The sequence below is a fragment of the Heptranchias perlo genome, chromosome 9 (assembly GCF_035084215.1).
Source record: "Heptranchias perlo isolate sHepPer1 chromosome 9, sHepPer1.hap1, whole genome shotgun sequence".
In the NCBI taxonomy this organism is placed as follows: Eukaryota; Metazoa; Chordata; class Chondrichthyes; order Hexanchiformes; family Hexanchidae; genus Heptranchias; species Heptranchias perlo.
In genome coordinates, this window is record NC_090333.1 from 44,870,292 (window position 1) to 44,891,927 (window position 21,636).

The 21,636-nt window shown below is 41.6% G+C and overlaps 1 protein-coding gene across 1 annotated transcript in view; it reads right to left on the reverse strand.

The window, feature by feature from the left end:
• c8a (complement component 8, alpha polypeptide) overlaps positions 1–13,958 on the reverse strand; it is a 42,133-nt gene extending 28,175 nt beyond the window's left edge. Inside the window, exons 1-4 of the mRNA XM_067989704.1 lie at positions 13,783–13,958; positions 10,581–10,698; positions 3,181–3,322; positions 2,121–2,274 (exon numbers count right to left, since the gene is read on the reverse strand). Coding sequence (XP_067845805.1) covers positions 2,121–2,274; positions 3,181–3,322; positions 10,581–10,698; positions 13,783–13,868 — 500 coding nt within the window. The 5' untranslated portion in view covers positions 13,869–13,958. The remainder of the gene's footprint in view (positions 1–2,120; positions 2,275–3,180; positions 3,323–10,580; positions 10,699–13,782) is intronic.
• Between the last annotated feature and the right edge of the window lie 7,678 nt (positions 13,959–21,636).

The following is a 21,636-nucleotide window of genomic DNA, read 5'->3' on the forward strand; positions in this document are numbered from 1 at the left end:
TGATTCTCCAGCCTGTCATATCCAGCCCCAATGGGCTTTTGTAAGTTGGAGCCCAAGGTATAAATATTCCCAGTCACAGGATTTCTGAATGAATTTTTTCCAGGCCTGCTCCCTCTATCCTCAGGGACTTACATACAGATGTCTGTGAAGTTGACATAAATTCCAGGATACATTGCTGCTGAGATTTCAGGGGTGCATTCATCAAAGAAATTGGGCTAATAAGTTTTCTTAGGATTTGTTTCAGAGAGCGATATGCAGTTTTTAATTCCTCTTTTAATTGAAATAAAGATTTGTTTTTCTAGTGGGAGCTGGGTAGAACATTGTACTTTCACCTTTGGGAATTGTATTTAAACTAGCCTGGGCTTATGGTATGAAAATGTCCACTGTCTGCAGGCTGGAAGTATGCTACATGAGGCACATTTGGACAGACTGTAACCAACGTCCTAGTAGGTGTGATTTACAGCACAAAAATACCCCTAGATCTACTTTAGAAAGCTTATGAGGATGGTTAGTGTGTGGAAACAGACACACTTGTGAGCCTAGACTGTGATATCAGCAAGCTATTTGATAATTGCAGGCATCAGAATCTATATCGATCCTGTCCTCCTCCAATGTTCACAGCTGTGCATTTTCAATCATAATGATCAATAGTGGGAACCTGGCTATTATTTCCCCTCCCTACCCCAGAGGCACTGAGGCCAATTGTAGCACTAACCTTGCTGAGATCAGTTAACTGCTATCTTCAGCTGCTCCATCAATGACCTTCCCTCCATTATATAGCCAGAAGTAAGGCTGTTCACTGATGATTGCACAGTGTTCAGCTCCATTCACAATTCCACAGATAATGAAGCAGTCCATGCCCGCATGCAACAAGACCTGGACAACATCCAGGCTTGGACTGATAAGTGGAAAGTAACATTCATGCCACACAAGTGTAAGAAAATGACCATCACCAACAAGAGAGAGTCTACCCACCTGCCAATGACATTCAATGGCATTACCATTGTCAAATTCCCCACCATCAACATCCTGAGGGTCGCCAGTGACCAGAAACCCAATTGAACCAGCCACATAAATGCAGTGGCTACTACAGCAGGTCAGAGGCTGGGTATTCTGCGGTAAGTGGCTCATCTCCTGACTTCCCAAAGCCTTTTCACCTCTTACAAGGCACAAGTCAGGAGTTTGATGGAATACTCTCCACTTGTCTGGATGGAGGTAGCTGCAACAATATTCAAGAAGCTCGACACCATCCAAGACAAAGCAGTCCCCTTGATCAGAAGTCCATCCACCACCTTAATTATCCACTCCCTCCACCACTGACGTGCCCTGGCTGCAGTGTGTACTATCTACAGGATACACTGCAGCAACTTGACAAGGCTTTTTCAACAGGAACTTCCAAACCCATGACTTCCACCACATAGAAGGACAAGGACCGCAGGTGCATGGGAACACCATCAGCTCCAAATTCCCCTCTAAGTCACACATCATCTCAACTTGCACATATATCGCCATTCCTTCACGGTTGCTGGGTCAAATTCCTGCAACTCTCTACCTAACAGTACTGTGGGAGCACCTTCACCACACAAACTGCAGCGGTTCAAGAAGAATACTCACCAACACCTTCTCAAGGGCAATTAGGGATGGGCAATGAATGCTGGTCTTGCCAGTGATGCCATATCCCCAGAATGAATAAAAATACTAAACACAGACCAACAATCAAGACTTAAATGGAAATGAAAATCGGGAGAGGTGTATAATGGGCGCCTGATCCACTTTCGCCCATTTTACACTTTCACTCAAAGTTAAAGTTACCCCCTTGAACTCAGACCTGTATTGGTGTGAATTTCAAAATGAACACTCTGCATGAATATACTAGGGGCTTTACAATTCTGTGATAACTAATTACATATTTCTACTATCTCAGCAGTAATTTAGTGACAGGATATTGAACTGCTAGCCAGACAATATCATGCAACATCCAGGTTATAGCCTGGCCCATGAAACAGCACATGACCACTCTACTGGAAAGTACACATAGACGAAGAGGTGAACTAAAGAATAAAGGAGACAACTGAAATCACTCCAACTGAATTTAGGCTGGAATTGTTAACAGGACTTACCCAACCATAGTTGCTTGTAAACCTGGGATTAAATACAAATCACTGCAGAAAGTTCTTGACTCATATAAATCATCAGAATCACAGGTTTCCTCATCAGATGCATCTTCACAGTCTCTCTCACCATTACACACTAAGCGTCTTTTAATGCACCGACCTAAAAAATATTCATTAGTGATTTTAAACATGAATTTCCCATGTTGATGATTATATTGATTTTACTGATTTATTTTGTGTGTTTTCAAAATTGAAGTTTGGTATCACCTAATCACCACCTTTTGAGGTTTATCACCTTTCCTCCTATTCTCTTCAAGCTTAGTGCTGTCCTGCACTATAAGCTCTCATCTAGGTTTTCCAACACTAAATTTACTTTCTTGAACTTTTATTTTAGAAACAGCTTAGTTTCTTTTTAATGAATTAAATTCCAATTATGAAAATGAACTTAATATGAAGAAAATAATGTCAATGGAGAACTAACACTTTTGTCATTGAAAATTCAAAAAACTTAGTTGACCAATGTATTATTTGTCACTTTTATGCCAGATTATGGGTATTCCACCCTGGCAATACTAAAGTTTTTGAACACACTTACTTGGAGGCAGTGTGGTAAAGCAATTACTTCATAATTTAATTCTATAGATATGGTATGTCTGCAAGAGATAATAATTAGTGCTCGTAAAATAGCAGACATAGAAAGCACTTAGAAGTTGGGGTGGCAGGGTGCCCCTTGGCTCGTGGTAAATGTAAAATCTGATGTGGTACTGAGCAATACAGACAATGATAATTACGACTTTGCCAAAATATAAGACAACCGCTGGTGCCACAGGAGGGGAGAAATGTGATTAAAAAAAAACACATGAAGTGTTTGCAAAAGCAACTTTCTGTTCCCATTTCCACCACAGTGTGTTCCATCCACCATGTGTCCTTTTTGACGATGACCTCTGAAAAGAGATAGGTGGTCTAAGAATTGGGATCATTGGTCAACTGAGTATAAACAAAAGATGGCAACATTCTAAATATATTTGAATCTTGATCTTCAATTAGTATTCAGAGAATTACTTGCCTAAACTGCATTGAAAGTGATCACCACAGATATTTTTTGGTACACATTGCTCCGATGTTTGACAGGTAACTTCTTCCCAGAAAGATCCAACACAACTGCTACCACCAAATAGGGCAGGACGTAGCAGATTCCTGTATCTGGACTTTACCATAAAACAAATATGTTAGTTACCTGTCCTGTTTATACGTAGAGGATATACCATAGATAACCAGTACATATAGGCAATAACATTAATAAGCTTTAAAATTGAGCATTATTTTGCATGCCTCAAATCACTTGATGCTTCACTCACCACATAAATATGGGAATATGAGGAATATAACAACCATTTTATGTATTTTTAGATCAAATATGCATGTATGTTCATCCACACAGCTCAAACCCATCTCATCAGTCAACTCCTGGAGGCCAAAGTCCTTTATCAGATAACTGAACTTTCTTCACTCCCCATAGGGTTGCTATCTAAATAGCCCCATCTAAGTGTTAGCTTGGCTCAATTGATGGTACTCTTTCTTGTGAATCAGAAGATTGTGGTTTCAAGCTCCACTATGGACTTGAGTACATAACCTAAGCTGACACTTCAGTGCAATGCTAAAGGAGCGTTGCTTTGGATGAAACATAAAATCAAGGCCCTGAATGTCTCCTCAGTAGATTTAAAAGATCCCATGGTACTATTCAAAGAAGAGCAGATAGTTCTCCCAGTTTCCTAGACAATCTTCCTCCTTCAACTAACACTGCCAAAAAAACAGATTATCTCGTCAGTCATTCATTAATTGTTTGTGGGACTTTGCTATGCATAATTTAAACCCTGCATTAGCCTATATAACAGAGACTGCACTTCAAAAGTAATCCATTGGTTATAAAGTGTATTAAAAGATCCTGAGGACATGACAAGGCACTACATAAGTTCAAGTTATTTCTTTCTTGTTTACCATTAGTGCTAAACTTTCACCTGAACTCCAATTGGCAAGTACCCCTGTTGCCAGTAAGGAGAAAGACTCTTCTTTGCTCCATGTAATTACAATTCACCAATCTCATATTATTTTGTTTAGTCTTTCTATCCAAAGGCTATGCATATTAATCTTGCTCATTATCATGGTATCTTGTTTCTGTACGGGCTCCTTCATCCCCTCAATCGCTCTGTTACCACAGAATTTCTCAATCTCTGCAATTGCCAAGCCAATTATATTTTTACCATTTTTGTTCACATAATCAAGGGCATACTTTGCCTAAATTATCATTTTGGCTAAAAATTGTGCTTTGCACAGGGTGACATTTAGGTTCTTGGGTCTCTACCAATGCTGCCCTGTTACCAGAAGATGGGAGCTAAACAAAAGCTGCCTGAGGTCATTAGCCCTCAGATTTTCCTTCTCTTCTTGTGCCTTCCCCTTGACACCTTTCCCTGATGGAACACTCAAGACCAGTATGGGTTGGATCAGCATTCTATGGAGCCATGTATTGATTTCTGCTTGGCAAAGGCTGCCTCAAAATCTGTTATATGTATTCCCCTCTTTGAGTCATTCTTCCATAGGTCATCCTTTGTGGGTACCAAGATGTGCTTTATTTCTGCTGCTTTTCCCACCTAAACTCAACACTATTAGATCCTGAATCCACTCTGTTTGTGCAAGTGGGTAACGTGTTTCTTTGTTCAGAAAAAACGTAATTTTGGTGTGTGCTAGTCATTGTAGTTTTCATACTAAGATTGGAACTTTTCATCGTCTTGGTTGTTGCTATCAGAACTTCTTTTGCAGACCTGCTGTTCGCAAGGTGCTTTATCTACTGATTTGGCTGCCATTTTCCAATGCACCATATAGTACTATTGCATTGTTAGAGAAATTGAGTTTCATAATGAATCGTTTTCTCCTAACTTCAATGGCAAATAAATATTCTCATTCATCTTTTGATCCCTAGACAGATAGGTGTGTTCTATTTGGTTGCGATTTTGTAATTACTGAAATCTTATATCTTCTGTGTCATCTTGGAAATAAGTCAAGTTATCCTAACCTGAAGGACTCTTTGGAATCAGTCAAGCACATCTCCCACTGCCTGTTAAGGCTGCTGATGTTGAGGAAGCTCCTCCAGACAACACGGCTTTCTTGTGGTTAACATCTGCCTTAAGCTCATTTAAGCTCAGTTAAGTTTACAGCTCCTGTATAGCATGGACCTTACCTCTCCTGTACCTTGTTCCTTTGTCAGAATGTCAATCAGTAAGAAATGGCAGATTCCTATTGATATTCCTTACATTCACATCTCTGATTGGTATGTGGAACATCGTGTATATACCTCACACTTTTCAGAAATCTAAGTTGCTTCTTTTAGAAATGTATCAATTTATTATGAAAACTTAGTATTGTTGTATTAGATACACCAGAATTTTAGTTATAAAATACTTCAGCCCCTCTTTCTAAAATAATTTTACAGCTGTCAACATTTGCAGCAATTCACCAGAACCCTTATGTAAAGAATAGATACCATTTAAAATAATTTATCTGTCCAAGTGAAAACATTCGTACAAATATTTTCCTTGCAAAAGATAACATTTGTAACAGATTAACTGAATAAATACATGTCTTGGCAGATGCAAGCTATTTTGAAATCATGCTTGTTTAAGGTTAACTGGGCTTTATCAAACCTGTCTGGAATTAATGTTATTGGCCTGGAAATTCCTGGGTCCCACTCCCCTGGTGTAAGTAGGGTGTAGCGGAATCCCTGCCACCTTTGCCCAAGGACAGAGAGCCCCTCCCAAATTTCAGAGATAGGATGATTTTCATAGCCCAGGTGAGCCACCAGCGCCTGCAAAAGTGCATCAATGGCAGCTGCAGTCTTTGCTTCCACTGGAGCCACTCTGACTACAATAGGTGATCAATCCTCTCAGAGATCAATTTCCTTACTCTAGCAGAGATTTGGGTCGTCCAGAAGGCCTCAAAAGTATTAACGGCAGGTTTCGGCAGGTGTGAGTTCCCACAATGCCTTTCATGGGTGTAAAGAGAGGAATTTCCTGGGGAAGCTCCAGAGTTCCCCCCAAAATGCCAAGGAGGGTGTGGTTTCAAAGATAATAATCTCTGGATTACTACCTGAGCCATGTGCAAATTGGCATAGGGACAAACAGATTAGATGGTTAAATGCATGGCTGAAAGTGTGGTGTGGGAAGCAGGGGTTTCAATTCATGGGGCACTGGTACCAGTACTGGGGAAAGAGGGAGGTGTTCCGTTGGGACGGGCTTCACTTAAACCAGGCTGGGACTAGAGTCCTGGCAAATCGAATAATTAGGGAGGTAGACAGGACTTTAATCTAATAAGGGGGAGTGGGGGGGAGGGTTCAGATAAGGGTCAATTTATAAGTCTAAAGAGAAAAGTCAAGGCTGTAAAGCAGAATAGTGATTTGGGTAAAAACAAGCAGAATGTGTCAGGAAGGGACAGAGAGTTTAACAAAGGTAATAGGGCATTAGTGACTAAGGCCACATCAGAGGAAAATAGTAAAAAATTAAAACTAAAGACGCTATATCTGAATGCATGAAGCATTCATAACAATGTAGATGAATTAATGGCACAAATAGAGATAAATGGGTTTGATCTAGCAGCCATTACTGAGGCGGTGGTTGCAGGGTGACCAAGGTTGGGAATTAAATATTCCAGGGTACTTGACTTTTAGAAAAGATAGACAAAATGGAAAAGGTTGCGGGGGGAGGGGGGTAGTGTCGCCCTGATAATAAAGGATGAGATAAAGGCAGTTGTGAGAAACCGCAACCCAACTTTATTTTCGGGTTTAACATCAGCGGGTAAAAGTACAGGCTTCCCACTGGGAATGCCAAGTCCAAAAATTTTGCGGTTGCGACCCAAAAAAATAACTATTTTCAACTCGCACCCGCCCCCAACCCACCCGTTCTTGGGGTTTAAAATCACCCCCATTAAGTGAGTGTATGAGAAGGTGGCAGATGGAGTATAATGTGGGAAAACATGAAATTATCCACTTTGGTAGGAAGAATAGAAAACCAGAATATTTTTTAAAAGGTGAGAGACTAAGAAATGTTGGTAGTCAGAGAGATTTGGGTGTCCTTGTACATGTATCTCAAAAAGTTAACACGCAGGTACAGCAAGCAATTAGGAAGGCAAATGGTATGTTAGCCTTTATTGCAAGGGGGTTGGAGTATAAGAGTAAGGAGGTCTTGCTGCAATTATATAGGGTTCTGGTGGGGCCACTCCTGGAGTACTTTGTACAGTTTTAGTTTCCTTACATAGGGAAGGATATTCTTGTGTTAGATGGGGTACAACAAAGGTTCACTAATTTGATTCCTGGGATGAGAGGGTTGTCCTATGAGGATAGATTGAGTAGAACGGGCCTATATTCTCTGGAGTGCAGAAGAATGAGAGGTGATCTCATTGAAACGTATCAAATTCTTAGAGGGCTTGATGCTGAGAGGCTGTTTCCCTGGCTGGAGAGTCTAGAACTAGGGGTCATAGTCTCAAGAGTGAGATTGATGGATATTTGGACATTAAGGGAATCGAGGGATATGGGGATAGGTCAGGAAAGTGGAGTTGAGATAGAAGATATGCCATGATCTTATTGAATGGTGGAGCCGGCTTGAGGGGCCGTATAGACCTACTCTTCTTCCTATTTCTTATGTTCTTATGCCCTTGACACTGGTGGGGGAGAGCGGCGGGGGGAGCAGGTGGAAGATCTGCTTACCAGCCCCCAAACTGGAATTTAAAGGTCCAGTCTAAATGGGGCGAAATCCCTGTACAGCTGGGATTCAGCCCACATTCCAAACCCCCCCCCACCCCCCCAACCCCAGCAAAATTGGAATTTACGACCTCTTCAGTCCCAGGAACTTTGGAGCCTCTATGTTGACAAAGTAAATCAATTTTTGCTCTCTAATTTCAGGAAAAAGGGAAGAAAGACTAGTAAAGAATGTTCAATTTCTGGTAGTTTGATGATAAGTTCATTATGTTACTTGGGAGTTCTGATTGATGGTGGGTAGGACTGAGATCTAAGCTTTGAGCTTATGATTATCTGATACACCTAGACAACAAGAGTATGATCAGGGAAAAGTTAGCGAGAGGAGAAAGAGAAAGATATTGAAAAGAAAGAGTAGGAAGAGAAGCAACAAAGCTGTGGAATGAAGGTAAGAGATGAAAAAAAGAAACTCAGAAAACCAGAAGGCACTCCAAAATTCCTATCGCATAATTGTTTTTTTGGTTTCTGAGTGCCAACAATATAAAGCAGTCAGTGAACGAAGTTGCCAAAAGAGTTTCCACATGCATTTTAAAACAAATTTTTGTCCACTTTTCTAAGAAATTGATTCTGAGCTGTGGTTATTTTGATTTATTTGAAGCCTATTCTACAATTTATATTAAACATCAATACTATAAAGCTGCAGCTATTAGATTTCAGGAATGGGACACATTCAAAACCGAAAGATGAGGGGTAATTTTATGAATTTGCCCTCCTGGTGCTGAGCTTCATCTGTCAGGACAGCATATAAAGGAGATCTGGCAGCATGATAATTCCATTTTGGACACAGCAATTTGTGGTGTCCATTGAACTACTCATCCAAATTCCTGATATGTGCTCCCAATGGGAAAAGTTCCACATTGGGAGCACAAATTCATAAAATATACTGCATGATTTTTTTGATCATTAGTGTTGAGCGTTTTTTCTTTTCACAACTTGTAAAATTGGAATGCTAGTCAAGCTTAGATCTTAATGTTACAATCAGGTGAGTGAGTCTCCCTAAACTGGCATAAAACACAGATGCAACCCATTACACCATTTAACTGCGAGGGAAAACTTACACATATTCATCATTTAAATCTGAGGGATTGATAATCCCTCACTGGATCATCACAATTTGAACTTTGTCCTCCTCACTGTAGGCTACACTTTATTTTTCTCGAAAATATCTAAGCTCCAACTACACCATGCTACACAATCTTCATCCTCACTCTGTTGCAGTTAAGAATCATTGCATTGTACTTCACTTTAACTTATTTTTTTCCCAGGTCAGTCAAAACTGGAATTTCGTATCTCCTTTAATCTTCCTTTCTCCTACAATCTGTAGATATTTAACATCCATTTGATGTCAACTAACCACTACACCTTGATTAATTTATTTTCTCTCCTATTCTTGGCAATATTGGTTGTGTCCTGCACTATAGGCCTTGATCTTCCATCTTAGTTTCTCATTATAAATAATACTTTGTGTTGCTGTAGCTCCAGCCATAGATAACAGTCACCCTTTCCTACCACCCATCATGATAGTAGGAATCTAATGATATTCATAAACGGGGTATTTTATTGCTTTGTTCATCCTCCCTGTCACTTTGGAAAGGAATAAAACGACCCTATCCAAGATTAGAAAAATTGTCAGTATTCACAAGTTGACCTGAAATGAAACTGTTCTGGTCATGTCAGGGCACAAATTTGCTTCTCGTCCTTAATACTTATATACACATTCTGATTTACACAATAACTTTCTAAAATAACCAGGGAACTTTTATTTGTGATTAGCTAGGGTACTTCAGTGTACATTACATCAACATAAAGTAAATCTGGAATTATTTGGAACACATTCACTTATTTTGGACTCAGCATCAGATCATAGGTAAATGTATTTGTGTAAATATAACATTTGGGGCACAAACATCTGTGCATCTATGGCAGATAAATGGAATCAAAACATGGCACATGGAAAAAATTACTTTTGTTTATTAAAAATATAAAATGCAGTTAATCAGCATCTGAATAAAAAAGATTAATGCTTTGAATGTAGGAACTGGCATTCTTATGATGGGTTGCATCTGCCAAATTGATTGGTCTTTCTCTTTGGGAAATGGGTAGTGCAGTGGGTTAGATATTGGGACCTGAGTTCACGTCCCACAGCGATGGGATGAAGTTTTGTCCACTGGATATTAGGGTCCTATGCAAAATGAGCTTGTACAATCTCAAATAGTTCCTAGCAGATATGAAGCGGCAGCACAAAATTACACATAATTTGAGATTTATTGGTATTAAACTAGCAATGTCACTTAAGAGACCACAGGATGCTTAGTGTGGAAATGGAAAAATGTTACATCGGTGCAGCAGCAGTCGTATTTTTGAAGTTGGGGCTCAGGCACGTTGATAGAGCAGAGTAGAGGCAGCTTTACTGGAATTTTAATTGTACTATACCTGACCTGGGAGCCCTCGAGAATGACAGTGGGGCCCTGGAATGTGTTAATATCTCTTAATTTTAGGAGCAAAAGGTTCACCAAAAAAATTGTGTTTCATATTTCCTTTCAAAAAACATAGTCTGACCTGCTATGTATTTCCAGCATTATTCGGTTTTATTTCAGAATTTCCTGTTCTTGCACTTCAACTTCTCTAAACCAAGAATTAGTTTGCCTTAGTCTGTGAAATAATACCTTTTTTGTTTCACAAGGAGAACACACAGTCCATGGTGTCCACTGGCCAAGTTGACAGTCAAGTGGGACTGAGCTTCGGATTTTTCGGCCAGAATGATGTGTGCAACAATATTCTGATCTATGTTGAAATAAAGAAATTTGTTCAATGTGGCAAAATATTCAATATGACAAGTTGTTTATCTATTGTTGGTGATAGGGTTAGAGTTGCTAGGAATATTGGTGCGCTCCTAGCGTCCAGGGTCACTATGGCAGGTGAAGGGGATTTAAAATTTAAATCCCTCCTTCAAAGGAGTACAATCGATGGCAATCGATTACACTTGCAATCGATTTTATTCCTCCTGCTCGGCATTTTGGATATTTAAGAAGAAATTTCTGCTGCTACCCATAGGCAGCTGGCTATGCTCCACTGCTACAGGCACCATGGACCTATAGCAGTGATCCCCCACCTCCCATAATGCCCACTGAAGCTGCAGCAGTTGTGAAGGAAAATCCTACTGAAAATGAAAGGATTATATATAATCCCAGGGAATTGTGGATTGACATGCATGACTTTCTGACTGGTTGGAGTCTATTGGCACATTAATAGACTAATAGGGTAAATCTTGCCATGCGGCTCGCTGGCCACGGATGTGTGGAACCAGTGTGGTAGTGGGAGGAGGTCAGAAAATTCCAGCCGTAGGTCCTGCACCTGCTCAGTGCCAAGATCTAGAAGGCAGCTTTTTATTATTGAGCTGGACAGCTGCCTATGGAGGCTCTTGGCAGTACAAGCTCATTGGAGACTCCAAAATTATGCTGATGAGGGTGGGGCTTCCTTCCATGTCATTTTGAGTGGTTTGTCCCAGAGATGTCCCAGGCTAGTAAAAAAACATACTCATTTTGAAACTTAATTTCTAGACCTTGAGCGTACGTTTTCTTAAAGATGTATTGTCTTGTTTTGGAAGTGACTGAGGGATTATGGAGACGATTTTCCTGACATCCCCCTTTCCTTGCAAGGGTTAGGAAAAACAACAACTTGCATTTATATAGTGCCTTTTACTTGGTAAAATGTCCCAAGGCACTTTACAGGAGCATAATCAGACAAAAAATTGACACCGAGCCAAAGAAGGAGATATTAGAAAGGGCAACTAACAGTTTAGTCGAAGAGATAGGTTTTAACGATCACCTTAATGGAGAAGAGAGAAAGGTAGAGAGACTGAGAGGTTTAGAGAGAGACTTTCAGAGCTTAGGGCCTAAACGGCTGATGGCACAGCCGCCAATGGTGGGGCGAAGGAAGTGGGGAATGCACAAGAGGCCAGAGTTGGAGAAATGCAGAATTCTCAGAGGGTTGAAGGGCTAGAGGAGGTTACAGAGATAGGGAGGAACAAGGCCATGGAGGGATTTGAGCATGAGGATAAGAATTTTAAAATCAAGACATTGGTAGACCGGGAGCCAATGTAGGTCAGCGAGCACAGGAGTGATGGGTGGTTGGGACATCGTGTGGGTTAGGATACGGGCAGCAGAGTTTTGGATGGGAGGCTGGCCAGGAGAACATTGGAATAGTTGAGTCTGGAGGTAACAAAAGCTCGGATGAGGGTTTTAGCAGTAGATGGGCTGATGCAGAGGCAGAGATGAATGATGTTATGGAGATAGAAGTCGGTGGACTTTGTGATGAAGAGGATTGGAGTCGAAAGCTTAGCTCACAGTTAAATAGGATGCTGAGGTTGGGAACAGTCTGGTTTAGCCTGAGACGGTGATCAGGGAGGGGGATGGAATCAGTGGCGAGGGAATGGAGTTTATGGTGGGGGCTAAAGCCAATGGCTTCAATTTTCCCAATGTTTAATTAGAGGAAATTGCGGCTCATCCAGGACTATATGTCGGACAAGCAGTCTGACAACATAAGCACCGGAAAGGTTAAGAGAGGCGGTGGTGAGGTAGAGCTGGATGTTGTCAGTATACTTATGGAACCAAACATCATGTTTTAGGATGATGTCGCCAAGGGGATGGCGTTGGAGGAGGATTTTGTGGTCAACCATGTCAAAGACTGCAGAAGAATGAGGAGGGATGGTGCACCATGGTCACAGTCACAGAGGATTGTGACTTTGTGACTTTGATTAGGATAATTTCAGTGCTGTGGCAGGGGCAGAAACCTTATTGGAGAGTTTCAAACATGGAGTTGCAAGAACGACAGGCATGGATTTGGGAGGTGACCACATGTTCAAGGGCCCTGGAGAGAGAAAAGGATGTAAGAGATGGGGCAGTAGGACAGAGTAGAACAGAGGAGTGAAGGGTGGGTTTTTGAGGAGTGGGGTGATAACGGCAGATTTTAGGGAGAGCGGGACAGTACCTGAGGACAGTGAACCGTTTACAATATCAGCTAGCATGGGGGCCAGGAAGGAAAATTGGGTGGTCAGCAGTTTAGTGGGAATAGGGTCGAAAGAGCAGGAGGTGGATCTCATGGACAAAATGAGCTTGGAGTGGGCATGAGGGGAAAGAGGAGAGAAACTAGCGAGAGATGTGAGTTCAGGGATAGGGCATGTGGGAACCTTGGCTTGGTGGGCAAGGGGAAGGGAAGGATGTGGCAGAGGCAGCTGAACGGATGGTCTCAATCTTAGTGACAAAGATGTCCATAAGCTCCTCGCACTTGTTGTTGGGGGTGAGGGTGGAGGTGGTAGGGGAGAGGAGTTTAAGGAGATGGTTGGTGTTGGAGAAAAGAAGCTGGGAGCTATCATTGCATTCCAAGATGATCATGGAATAGTGAGCAGTTTTGGCAGAGGAGAGCAGGGCCCGATGGTGCTTGATGTGGTCTAGCCAGATCTCACAGAAAAAGGGAGCTGAGTTGCTCTGGGATTTCTGAGGCCACCGGGGAGATGGGAGGAAGAGCTGACTTGCCCCTGCAGTGGGTGCAGACTCACTTCTCATGTGGAAATGGTGTGGCCACCTCATCTCAAATTCCTGCTCATGTAGCCATGGGTCACCCAGATACAGTAACAATAGAAAAAAAATCCATTACATCTTTTACCATTCTGACTCACCTGTTTACTCATATCTACGTTTTAATTAAACTTTACCAAAATCTCAGATTTATATTGAAAAACTCGAATTCATAATAAATTTGTGCAGCAATACTCTTTACTTTTCACGTTTTAAAATGTATAAATCCCACCACAAATACCACAACCAATACATCAAGCCATCCTGCTTTTCTGAAGTTATAATCACTAACCTGTTGCTGATCTCATTCGAATCGGCAAAATGAGTAAAAAACAACAGGCATGCAAAAGATGAGAAGAAACTCATAAGTAAATTCATTTTTTTGTGCTGCAAAAATATAACTTTTAGAAAATAAGAAAATGTACAGTTTGTATCAAACGACCAGTTACTTGGACTAAAAATGTTAAATGCTGTAGTTCCCAATCAGAAAGTATGGTGGGGGGGATGACAAACTAAAAAGGTAAACCAAACAGCCCTACTTAATAAATGATTAATAGCAATGTAAATGCGGAAAGAAAATGTTGAGTCAACTCTCCATTCTAACTTTGTTATAAAACTATTTTAGATCTAATACAGTTTCTTGCAATACTGTATTAAACTTTACAAAAATTAATAAAGTGAACACTTAGATTAGAACATTTAAAATTGCTGTTTCACTTACAATCAACTTCTAAGTGACAGTATTCTTTGATACAAGAATGTGCATTTTCCAGAAAAAAAAATGGATAGCGTTTAATTCATTAGTATACTTAATCATATTTGTATTAAAATATTTAATAAAGCCTTGACAGTATCAAGCATTCCAATTTGTCTGCTACTTACATTGAGGATTTGATGCAGTCTGGTACTTGTTTGTCAGGTGGTCTTAAGATCCCTTCAGTTGATGGGGATTGGTGGGAGGGTTATAGAGGAGATTGAGCAGACTGTTAGCAGGAAGGAGCTAAGACTCTCAGGGGGTAATTTTCATCTTCGCCGTTTGGTTGGTGAACTGGCAGAGTGGATTGATTTCAATGGAAATGAAAATCGGGAGTGTTCTGTAACAGGCAGGCAATCCTTCCCCAGCACCGGGCACTACCTGTACATCACTTTCTGTGATTGGCAAATATCCCAAAGACCCCGAGGGTGAGTTTCAACTTCACGGCCAGGGCGGTAATATGGCTGAGCGGATCGCTTGCTTCTTATAGAACTTGTCCAATTTTCATCCCATTGACCTGCTCCGACATATTGCCACAAAGGCAGTGAAGTTGAAAATTACTCCCACTTTGTCCACGCATCATTTTTCTACCGTCAAAATATTACAGAAAAGCCAAATTCCTGTTAATTATGTTCAAACCTCCATCTCTTGTTACGTGTGGTGACAACACAATGGTGGGGGGGGGGGGTGATTTTCCACTTTTGCCCAAATGGGCGTGAAGTGGGTGGGGCATCCGCTACACCAGCACAATGGATGCCGCGAGAGGCCCGAGCCATTTTCATGGTAACACCTCATTTCCGTATTTTGGGCAAGTTGACAGCGCTCAGCGAGAACACACAGGCAGCTGGTTGCTGGGGGAGAAGGCAATCCGAGGAGGGGCCACTGAGTGACTGGCAGTAGGCCTGAATTATATTTTTGGGCCAGGAAGAGAATTTATATTCCTCATGGCCCCAGAAACATCTTAAAATAATACTTACCTTTTCAGGAGTGGCCTCCAGCAGCCCCTTTAAGTACCACTGATTAGGCTGCTCACATCTGACACTAAAGGACGGAGCATGTGTAGCGCTCACTTCGCCCATTGGCATTGAAAATTACAACCAGTGTAGGACCCTCATTTGCATAAGCAACTAGCTCCTGCTTATTTTGGGCAGGAGCACGAGCCACCCATTTGCAGGTTGCCTGAATATTGCATCAGGTAGGCCTTGGTGAGTCAAGAGCGGGCAATTCTTTTCCAATTTTCAACTGCCAGCCACTCCTTTTTCCAGTGTAAATAGGGGAGCCAGCAGTTGAAAATCTCCCCATGTACTCAGGTGTATAACCAAAGGCACAAGACACATGATTCTAGTACAGAACAATTACAAGTGATCATCAAAATACAGTAAAATATCTGACTGAAAAATAATGTGCGATCATGTTTTGTTTCCCAAATTGTGTTTTTGTGCAGTTAAGATATAGATCATCCATAACCTAATTGAATGGTGATACTAGCTCAATTGCTAAATTTAAATCTGAGATAGATAGCTTTTTGGCAACCAAAGGTATTAAGAGATATTGGCCAAAGGCAGGAATATGGAGTTAGATCACAGATCAGCCATGATCTTATTAAATGGCGAAGCAGGCACGAGGGGCTGAATGGCCTACTCCTGTTCCTATGTTCCTATGCCCCTACGTATCCTATGTATCCTTGCTGGTAAGAATATAAGAACATAAGAAATAGGATCAGAAGTGGGCCACACGGCCCCTCGAGACTGCTCCGCCATTCAATAAGATCATGGCTGATCTTCCACCTCAACTCCACTTTCCCTCCATATCCCCATATCCTTTGATTCCCTTTGTGTCCAAAAATCTATCGATCTCAGTTTTGAATATACTCAATGACTGAGCATCTACTGCCGTCTGAGGTAGGGAATTTCAAAGATTCACAGCTCTCTGCGTGAAGAAATTTTTCCTCATCTCGGTCCTAAAAGGCTGACCCCTTATGTTGAGACTATGACCTCTAGCTCTAGATTCTCCAGCCAGAGGAAACAGCCTCTCAGCATCAACCCTGTCAAACTCTCTAAGAATTTTATACGTTTCAATGAGATCACCTCTCATTCTTCTAAACTCCAGGGAATATAGGCATGTTCTACACAATCTCTCCTCATAGGATAACCCTCTCATCCCAAGATTCAATCTAGTGAACCTTCATTGCACCCCCTCTAAGGCAAGTATATCCTTCCTTAGGTAAGGAGATGAAAACTGTACACAGTACTTCAAGTGTGGTCTCAACAGAGCCCTCTATCCTTTTATCAAATGATCTTGAATAGAAAGCAAGTAGGTGAGAATAGAATTGCTTAAAGGAAAGCATATTTATAACTTGGATAATTGGAGTGTATAGTGTTCAATTGGAGGTTAAGGACCAAGCAATGTGACGTTCTTCCATGATCTGCCATGATTCCAAAACTGTGTAAAGTGCAGTAATCGACTGATGCCATATTTCTTATTCTGCTTTTTCTTTATATTTTAATATATTTTTGTTTTGCAAATGTATAAGTACACAGAATTATAGTATGCCACAGATTGTGTACAAAAGATGTGTACATGTATTCGGCACAAGTTATACTTAGAACTGCTTGACGTGTTGTATACGTTTGTGGATAGTGTGCAATCAATCCATGCAGTATGATTAGTGTTTCCTCTGTTTACCTGGGAGGAGGAGAGAAGTTGTATGTACCTGTTCCCTTTCAGGTCCTGGCATACTTCCTTTAGTTAGGAGAGCTACCAAAGCAAAAACAGATGAACCCACCAGCAACATTCCCCGCACAAGAACAAAAAAAACAATGTTGGAATCCTCTTTTTTTGTCAAAATTATAATTCTACATGGAATATAACATTTTTGCATAAAACAATTTTTTTGTGTATAAAGTCAAATGGTGGAGCATACTTACACTCAATAGGGTTGCCAATTGGGAACTAGGAAGTCTGTTTTCATTGAAAACAATGGGACATTGAGTGTAACATTTGAAAATGAAAATAGTCTTAAAACATGGGTACATTAAACGCTTGGGCTCAGTGTCAATCCTTGTCTAATTACTCTTCTGTGAAACATCTCGGGACGTTTTCCTATGTTAAAAGCTCTATATAAATGCAAGTTGTTGTTGATGACCTAATTGGTGGCACTAGCTAGGAGAAATTATGAACCAAAGATTATATTTTACAATTTCAAACACTTTTTTTTCTGACCATCTATTTCCTTACACAAAAAGTGATAATAAATCAGGAAGCCACATCAGTGACAATGTACTGGGTTTCCTTCGTTCAGGAAGAAGAGCCCCTGCAGTGTTAATGAGTTCCTGAAGCTGCAATTACCTAATTGCACTGTCGCTAGGGCCAACACTGTAATGCAAATAAAGAGCTTCTATTGTCCCTGTGCCGCTGGTGGCAGTAAAACCAATGCAGCAACACAAATAGCTGCTTGCGTTAGCCTGTGCTACAGCTGCCAGCTGCCATTTCTCCTGGTTACAGCAGGACCAAGCAGTTAACCTTCCCATACAGACCAGCAATGCAGTTTTCATGCTGTTGATCTCTATGAATCTTCCCCCAGTATTTGGGTGCATCTGGCAGCCAAAAAATGAAAGTTGTGATTGCAACTTTGAAATAGTTAAGCGTGCGTGATTTGTTGTTGCCGCCGCTGCTATGGAAACGACAGCAACCAGAGCATCATAGAATCCTTAATGACTAGTTGAATGCGATAGCTACACTACTTGTTAGTAATTATATAGGTGTGACCTTCACACCCAGCAACAGCACGCAATGTTCCAAAAGGCATTCATTCATTCATGGTTTAGAAAGGTTCAATTACAGAATATTCCATCAGTGGCCGAGAGTACCAGGTGTTCTTTGACTTGTATAACTTCATACCCCCAACCGTGTGTTTATCCATATGCTGGTTACGAGCTATGGGTTTATTCATATTAATGAAAGAATTGCTACAGTTAATTTTTGTGGTTAAGACTTAGCAGCAACCAGAAGGCCCCGATGTCAACGGCCGGGCCTGCAGCAACACTACTCTATCAGCCTCCCCCTTCCTGATCCCAGCCTAAGGCCCAGCCGAGGAGCAGGCCTGTGCCAGGATTGGGCTGTAACTCATTGCTACACTGGCTTTGCTACCTGCAGCAATGTAGGGGCAATCCCACCACTTCATTTACTTTACAGCGCAGCCATTAGTGACAGTTCAGTTAGTTAATGCGCTGGTGCAGGTCAGGAAAACTGAGTGCACTCCTGGCAGGCATAACATACCCCTGGTACAAGGGCCCTGCTGGGCACCCTGCAGGGGGGGGACAGGTTTGAGAATTGATCCTTTGATGTTTGCTTCCCTGAAAGTTAATTGAAAACCTTAACTGTAAAACGGCAACATTTAGATCATAGAAACATAGAAAATAGGAGCAAGAGTGGGCCATTTGGCCCTTCGGGCCTGCTCCGCCATTCAAAATGATCTTGCCTGATCGTCTAACTCAGTATCCTGTTCCCACTTTTTCCCCATATCCCTTGATCCCTTTAGCATTAAGAAATATATCTATCTCCTTCTTGAATACATCTCATGACTTGGCCTCCACTGCCTTCTGTGGTAGAGAATTCCACAGGTTCACCACCCTCTGAGTGAAGAAATTTCTCCTCATCTCGGTTCTAAATGGCATACCCCGTATCCTGATACTGTGACCCCTGGTTCTGGACTCCCCAGCCATTGGGAACATCCTCCCTGCATCTAGTCTGTCTAGTCCAGTTGGAATTTTATATGTTTCGATGAGATCACCTCTCATTCTTCTAAACTCTAGTGAATATGGGCCTAATCGACTCAATCTCTCCTCATACATCTGTCCTGCCATCCCAGGAATCAGTCTGGTAAACTTTTGTTGCACTCCCTCCATAGCAAGGACAGCCTTCCTCAGATAAGGAGACCAAAACTGCACACAATACTCCAGATGTGGTCTCACCAAGACCCTGTATAACTGCAGTAAGACATCCCTGCTCCTGTGCTCAAATCCTCTTGCAATGAAGGCCAACATACCATTCGCTCAGGAGTAAATGGGGAAAAAAATGGATTTGTATTTTCACAGTGGCAAGTTTTGTCTTGCCACCGCCCTGAAGAGGAACAAAGGTTTCCACTCAGTTATGGTCATGCTTGATTTTCTAGTCAGGCCTGTGACGGGGTCTGTAGCTCCTACTGGAAACAGGCAAGAGTTTCATTAATGTATTTAAAAGGGGACATGGGAACATTGGAACTGGAGTGGGCCATTCAGCCCCTCGAGCCTGTTCCATCATTCAATTAGATTATTGCTGATCTGGACTTCAACTCCATTTGCCTTTGATTCATATCCCTTGATACCCTGACTTAACAAAAATCTATCGATCTCAGTCTTGAAAATTTCTTGGGAGGACTCCACTCCATTTTTGGCCCCAGGGGCACGCTGGACAATGAGTCTCCAGCGTGCCAGTGAAACCTTGTGGGGGACAAGATTTTGGGTGCATCTGCAGGCAAAAAAGGCCCATACACTTACGACGTAAGTGTATTAGGCCTTTTAAAGGCCCTACTTGACGTTTTTTTTTTGCTCCTAGCTAGCATTTAGGCTGTCATGACAAAACTACAGCGGCCCGCTGTCGGCCTGTTCTTATCCCCCTGGCATCAGCTCCTCCCCCAACAAACCCGAACTGCGGGCAGGCTCCACACAGAAGCCAGCTGGTTTTCAGTGTTCCAAAACTGGTGAGCTGCAGTAGAGCGTTTGGTACCCACAGCTTGCCAGTTAAATTCAAATGAGTCCCGAAACTGAAAATGGTTCAGACCTTCCGACAGTGGCTTTGGGCTGGCACCGTGGATACACTGCCGACTTCGCACCTGTTTTGGGCCGATGTTAAAAATTACCCCAAAGATCGCTGTGGCATTAACGTGAGGTTCTTGAACATGTACACATGGATTTTTCTGACTTGAAACATAACTCCTCAACTGACAGCTTCAAAGGTGAAGGCAGCTCTTACAGCATTTAAATGCAGAATAGTGAGAGCAGTAAATTCTTGGAAGGATCCTTTGTATGCAAATTAATAGTCTGAAATAGGCCTGCAGGGGTCATCAAGCAGAAGATTTTTATTTTGTTATTAAGTGCAGAATTCGAGCATTGTTTATTTCTCATTATGTGAATTAGGCCAGTGTGAGATGAAGTCTTATTGCAAGTAATTGTTTTGATCTACTAGGACCACTGATGTTGCTTGAGAGGAAGATGTTTTAAAATTGAGTTTAGGAAACCAAATGCAATTTTTAACAGGTAGAGGAGGTCAATGACAAGATATAGCTCTCTTGCCTATTTTAGCCTGAAGGAGAAGGCGATTTTTTACTCAAGGCACTCTCCATTTTGTGAAGAAGAATAATGTGCTATACTCATCAAGCTCAACAAGCAATCACTGATCCAAAAAGGGTTTACAATTGATAGTAGAACTGCAGTTCAGAGCCACAATAACCACAGTTAATTTTCCAGGTTAAGCATATATAGAGTTATAAAAATGACAATACAAAAAGAGGCCATTTGGTCCATCATGCCTATGCCAATGTTAGCTCTACAAATGGAACTACCTATGCTAATCCCAATTCCATGCTCTTTCCCCATATCTTTTTATATTCTTCCTTTTCAAATATATATTCAATTCCCTTTTAAATTATATTATAAACACTGCCTCAATAGCCACTTGTGGTAAAGCCTTCCATAGTCGAATAGCCCTCCGTGTGAAAACGCTTCCTCCTTTATTCTTCTTATAAGTGCCCCCTTTTTTACTTGGACTTCCATCTAGAGCACGTTCAGCATAGATTCACCAAGATGTTGCCAGGGATAGGAAACTTTAGGGTGGATTTTCATCTTCATTGCCGGGGAAGTCATCTGGAGGAATGGATTGCCTGCCCAATATGAAATCCACTTGATTTTCATTCCATTGATTTCAATGATAGCGGATTCTATAAAGGACATGCACTCCATTCTGCCAGATTATTGTCCAGTTAGTGAAAACACAAATCTAGTCCCTCTAGTTCCCTCAGGATTGATATTCACCCACCTCACCTGGTGGCAACAGGGCGGGTGGGGCCTTTAATTTGGAGCATCTGCCTTACACAGTGTCAGCTGTGGCTCAGTGGTAGCACTCTCACCTCTGAGGCAGCAGGTTGTAGGTTCAAGTCCCCTCCAGAGACTTGAGCACAAAAGCTAGGCTGACACTCCAGTGAGTGCTACACTGTCAGAGGTGATGAGACATTAAACCCAGGCCCCATCTGCCCTCTCAGGTGGATGTAAAATATCCCACAGCATTATTTGAAGAAGAGCAGCAGAGTTTGCCCTGGGCAATATTTATCCATCAACCAACATCACTAAAACAGAT